The sequence below is a fragment of the Austrofundulus limnaeus genome, unplaced genomic scaffold, assembly GCF_001266775.1.
Source record: "Austrofundulus limnaeus strain Quisiro unplaced genomic scaffold, Austrofundulus_limnaeus-1.0 Scaffold9, whole genome shotgun sequence".
Classification (NCBI taxonomy): Eukaryota; Metazoa; Chordata; class Actinopteri; order Cyprinodontiformes; family Rivulidae; genus Austrofundulus; species Austrofundulus limnaeus.
The window spans coordinates 658,907-664,906 of record NW_013952411.1 but is presented as its reverse complement, the minus strand read 5'-3'; the positions used below and the strand labels follow the sequence as shown (position 1 = coordinate 664,906).

The following is a 6,000-nucleotide window of genomic DNA, read 5'->3' as shown; positions in this document are numbered from 1 at the left end:
GTGTGTGTGTGTGTGTGTGTGTGTGTGTGTGTGTGTGTGTGTGTGTGTGTGTGAATTTCAATTGTGAATTATGTATTGATGAAGGATCATTGAAAACTGTTATTAAATTGATAATTACCTAATTGTCTGTGAAGTTACAACTTCTATGTCAAAGCAGACATAAAACATCAGAAAATCTAGTATTTCCACCTGTTTCTTCATCACTACAGAAAAATGAGTTTAAGGTTTGGTTGCAGTGACATGTGAAGCAGGAGTTGAGTTTGTAAAGCTCTCCACCTGCTGAGGTGTGACAGACAGACAGAGGTCACATGACTTAGTAACCTCGCAAACTTCCTGGTTACCTGCCTGCAACCTGAGGTGCTTCATATCTGCCAGCATTATGAATGACTACATCTGCTGCCTGAATAATTCAACACTGCTGCAGATCAGGCTGCAGATGACCATTCAATTATTAATCCCCGTAGATTGGCTAATTTAGTCGTGAGCAGTTGTCGTTCAGCAGCAACAGACACTTTCACAGAAGCAGGTATGTTTTGTTTGTGTTGTTTTTTTTTTCTCTGAACCTTGTTTTATCTTGAATGTTGAATAAATAAAGGAAATATTATAGATGTTTGTGTAAAAACTGAAGTAGGCGGCAGATTATAACTAGCAAGTAAATATTGTATGACTGATGGAAGTAGAAGAATGTGGGCTGCAAACTTAAGATAATACTTATTTGTGTTGTTTTTTATTGATGATTTAATAATAAACATTACAATATTACAAACAAGGCTTTGAAAACAGGTTCAAAGATAATGATGTTATTTGCTGCTGCAGTTTCTGCTGATTCATGAGTTTGTGAAGGTGTGTTGGGAGTAAGTTATGTGTCACACAGGGTGTATGTTACACTACAACAGCAGTAGTAACCATTAAATGATCTGCTCTGATCCTAAAAAAGTGTGTGTGGCCTTGTTTAAGTCAAGACGGTTGATTTAAACTCTTAAAACAGTACATTGTGAGTTAATAGTTATTATACAAGTTGTTTGGTACATGTTTGTACATGTTTATTGAAATGCACTGCCTCAACTCTGTCTCACCTGGAAGGACACTCGGTAGGATATCAGCTGTATCTTTGCGCTGCGCGTTTGAGTCCATCTTATATCCACCGACAAGCGATTCATGAACCTGTCTCCATGTGACGGGGTTAAACCTTAATTTTTCACGCCAGTTTTCAGATCACCAAAAATAAAAAGCTGCTTCGCTCCCTCAGGGTCACACAGTCTCTGTGATGCATTGACGCGATTACGATGAGAGGAAACAAACATCGCTCTCCATCATGTTGATACGGAATTTGTGGCATTTTAATGAAAAGGGATGCACGTGTCCCAACATGTTGAAATGGATTTTTTAGCTCTTTGTTACTTACTGTTAGTCAAAAATGTGATTAAATTAATAATAATAATAATCAGCAGCTATGGGATTTTTTTCACTTAATTTGTGACTTGATAATTATTTCATAAAGCTTCTTGATTGGAAGTGAGGCTCTAGTTTGCTGCTTTAAGACAGATAATCTGACCAATCCAATTGATCTTTAGGAGATTGCTCTTCTTAGTGTGCACGACAGAGTCCCCGTGGAGATGACTAATTCGGTGCCTGCATGAAACAGCACTTGTTGCCCGTCCTCCTGAGGAAGCTGTTGCTCTTGGTGTTGTTCTATTATGATCACCAGAGACTTTTTAGTTGTAACTTTTCTCAGTCCTGATGAGTCAGAAGAAGATAACACTTGCCATGTGAGTACTTCCCTGTACATTTGCTTTGGTTTTTCCTGTTTCAAACTTGGAACGTGGTTCTAATGATGTATATGCTTACTCTTTAATCCCAGCACAGTATTATGTGTTTTATTTATTACATAGTGCTGAAGTTTGACCTGTGTCAAGTGGCTCAGTTGTTCCCAACAAACTCCATGTTTCCTGCATTTAGGCATTGGACAGGGATTAACATTTCCTTTGGTTTACACCAACGATACAGTCACAATGTTTTGAGCATGTCTGATCCAAGATTGGATTTATCCTTCAGGAGACAACTGTATGGATTGTACCCCTACAAGTCCAGCATGATTGGCCTGGAGAACCTTGGTGATCCCTCAGATAGCTGGGACATCGTGGAAACCATCGGCAAGGGGACATATGGGAAAGTCTACAAGGTGACCAACAAAAAGGATGGGAGCCAGGCAGCAGTAAAAAAGCTGGACCCGATCAACGTGAGTCACATGAAACCTGGTTTACAATCATAACTTCTCATTTTAACACCCTTCTATCAATTTTATGTTTGTTTGAAAATGGCAATGAATAGCAAACACAATACAGTATTATCTGAATTTAAACAATAAAAATTTCCATTAGCTATTTTACCCTTGCTTCCCTTGCTCCTATAATATCTAGTTCATGGTGCTGTAGTTTTAATGGCCAGCTTTATCATCATGGCCTTAATAGAAACATAAAAACTTTATTTTTACCAGGAGACAAAACTCATATAAATTAAAGTATTCTTTATAAGAACTCTCTGGCCAAGATGGACACCTCAACAAATCAATAATTTAAATATGGTCATATGAACAAAATAAATACTGTATATTAATAGATAAATAACAAATATATACTAAACAGGTTCTGCAGAATTGCTGTGCTTGGCTGAAGAGTCTTGGTTTTATTTTTGCTACTTTAACCTTTAAATCTAGTTTATTAAAGGATTTATTTGATTTCTTGTAACAGATTATAGGATCCTGAATCACAAATTGTGAACAAGTGGTATATTAATTCTCATTATAATGCTCCATCATTTAGCTCTATGAGCTGTTTCCAGCTGCCACTCCTACATTTTGAACTAAAATCTATAATTATAATATATTCAGTATAATTACCCCTGGCAATATTAATCTCACAGTTTTGGTGTAACTTGAAAACTATTCACAATAAATTTTAACTAAAACTATCGCCATATTTGTTTATAACAGTCTGTTCTCATCTTTTTGGGATTCCTATTGCAATCATTCATATTTGACAGTTTTGCTGTGACAGTTAAAGTCCTTAATAATGTAACAGAGGGGAAAAACAAGACTAAAGCGGTTGTTTTTCTTTGTAACTCTCTGACTTGTTTCAGCATTCGAGCCATTCAAACAGAGTAGGTTGCCAGTTCTTTTTATTTCTTCTCTCCATCTTGACGCAGTTGTTCCTGTACCTGCCTCCGTGATTTATGTCAGTGCGCTCCCGCCTTTTTTTTACCCTTTATTTCCTGTCACGTTAAGTCTAGCGCACTCTTACCAGGAAGTGAAGATCCTGACTTTGCTGTTTCCTCTCTGTGTGTCTGCTCATTTGTCTGGGTGATAAGGGCGCTGTAGACTCTGCATTGGCAGCAGACTGTAGCAGTGAGACCTGGTCTGAGACATGCCTGTGATTGTGTCAGCAGAAGAACCCTCATCCTGGCAGAATKATGTTCCCCCTGATGGCCAAGAAGATGAAGCTGCCTCTTCTCCCATCCCTCTGCCTGATTAGACTGCTGACACAATCAGTCAGACATCCAGGAAGAGAAATTCTGCTTCTTTGGCTGTGGATCTTCCCTCCCTCTGAGATTTACTTTGATAGAAAAGTGCCTCCAGAAAAATACTTCAGGCCATTCATGTTCTTGTGTTACTTTATAACCCTATCCTCAGGTTTCTAGTTATAATGCCAACATTACACTGTCCTTATGCATAAAACATTGCTAAACCTCTGTTTAAACTTTACACATTTGTATTTTAAAGGATGTGGATGAGGAGATCGAGGCCGAATACAATATTTTGAGATCCCTGTCCAACCACCCCAATGTAGTGAAGTTTTATGGCATGTTTTACAAATCAGACAACTCATCTGGAGGGCAGCTCTGGCTGGTTCTCGAGGTTAGTTCTTTGTAATGTTTTGTATTTGCTTTATTTCACTGTTGGTCTCTTTGTTCATTTATGTTCCTGTTTATTGGTTGACTGACAAATTCAGCATCTTTTAGATCTGGTTGTTTTTATGTGTACAGCGTTTATCTACTTGGTCTTCATGTATAATGTGACCAGAGTTGTGAAATAACTAAGTACAAATACTTTGTTGCTGTACTTAAGTAGAAAAATTGATTATCTGTACTTTACTTGAGTAATTATTTGTCAGCGTACTTTTTACTTTTACTCATTACATTTTTACACAATTATCTGTACTTTCTACTCACTAAATTTCTTAAAAAGGTAAGAAGTAGAAAGTTGTTATTCCTATTTTATTCCAAGTTGTTATTATCCTGATAAATTGTGTTTCCTGGATAGAGTGAATTTAACTGTAGTTGGATGAGAAGTATAAATACAGTATATACCATTCTGACACCCTTTTAGCTTGTACACAACCCATCACAGCTGCACGCCGTTAGAAAAAAATATTTTTTGGAGAAGTCACCTCCCAATAAATGTCATTTTGGCAAATCGAACCGCTCACTTTTACTCAGTACTTTTACTTTTAAGACTTAAGTAGATTTTGTGTCAGAAATTTACTTTTGATATTTAAGTACAAAAAATATCAGATACTTTAAGACTTTTACTCAAGTAATATTTTTAGAGAAGACTAACTTTTACCAAAGTATTTATATGATAAGATACTTGTACTTTTACTCAAGTATCACTTCGAGGTAATTTATACAACACTGGATGTGACAAGATTTAAACAAGATCCAAACAACCTAAGATGATTGTGCGAGGTCAGCAGCTCTCAAGCTGTGAACGTCAACAAAGGCTTAAAGCAGGACACAAGCCGTTAGTGAGGTTGAAGTGAAAAAAATAACGCAGTCTTCTTTTTAAACATGGAGGACAATCACAACTAGAAGGGCTGGAAATCTGCACAGACTTCATGGAGCATCTTTGTTTTTAATTATATATGCAAAAAATTAGTTTTCTCTTTTGTGTAGCAACATTATAAATATAAACCCACTGGACTACATTAGAAATTAGCTTCTAATAAAAGTTTAGAAGGCCTGAGAGTCACACAATGTTGTTTACATACAAAACAATTTATATTTTCTCCTTAGTACTCCCATTTTCTACCAAATACTGGATTTTTTCTTGTTTCTATAACAAAAAAGTTCAATAATATATTACCAGTCAGTGTAGAAATGCACTTTCCACAGCAACCTTTCTTGAATAACGTTGATTTTTATCGCACTGACTTATGAGGCTGCCTTATTTCTCTGACTTGCGTGGGTGAGCGAGCCCTCCCCATGAATCATAATTTAGACCGGTGAGTGATGGAGGAGTCGTCTGTGTTTCTGTCTCCCTCCTAGCTGTGCAATGGTGGCTCTGTCACAGAACTCATCAAAAGCCTGATCATGCGYGGCCAGCGTCTGCAGGAGCCCGTCATCTCATACATCTTATACAGCGCCCTCTTGGTAAGCAGCTTGTGTTAAACAGGAAGTGGGATGCAGAACGTCATGATCAGTTTGTGCTTTTTAATGGCTCCTGTTATAATTTATTTGACTGAGCATCGTTTTTTCTCCTCTWAAGGGTCTCCAACATTTACACAACAATCGGATTATCCATCGTGACGTCAAAGGCAACAACATCCTCCTGACGACAGACGGGGGAGTCAAACTAGTTGACTTTGGTAATGACCTTTCAGAGAGTAAATTTAGATTTTGTTAAATAAAAAAGGGATTTTTCGAAAGTTTTAGCATCCCTCTAACATTGATTTCAACAGCAAACACAACTGCAAAATAAATGATTTGATGTGCTTAGTTTTCTTTAGTCCCCATTTCACCATAACGTTTTTTTTTTATTTCATGGACTGTAGCCGTAACCCAGGGCTGTTATTGCTCATTTAAAATGCATTATTTGATGCTTAGCATATTAAAAGAAAGCTGTTATAGCAAATGACTTTGAGTCCCCCGCCCCAGGCATGTTTATGTCCTCTGTTTCAYGGAGATGAAGTGGACTCCTGCTGATAAAAATCTGTCCTACATAAT

At 37.2% G+C, this 6,000-nt stretch overlaps 1 protein-coding gene across 1 annotated transcript in view; it reads left to right on the top strand.

The window, feature by feature from the left end:
• Nucleotides 1-1,649: 1,649 nt before the first annotated feature.
• myo3b (myosin IIIB) overlaps nt 1,650-6,000 on the top strand; it is a 72,701-nt gene continuing 68,350 nt past the window's right edge. Inside the window, exons 1-5 of the mRNA XM_014001393.1 lie at nt 1,650-1,769; nt 2,056-2,239; nt 3,779-3,913; nt 5,323-5,427; nt 5,543-5,642. Coding sequence (XP_013856847.1) covers nt 1,741-1,769; nt 2,056-2,239; nt 3,779-3,913; nt 5,323-5,427; nt 5,543-5,642 — 553 coding nt within the window. The 5' untranslated portion in view covers nt 1,650-1,740. The remainder of the gene's footprint in view (nt 1,770-2,055; nt 2,240-3,778; nt 3,914-5,322; nt 5,428-5,542; nt 5,643-6,000) is intronic.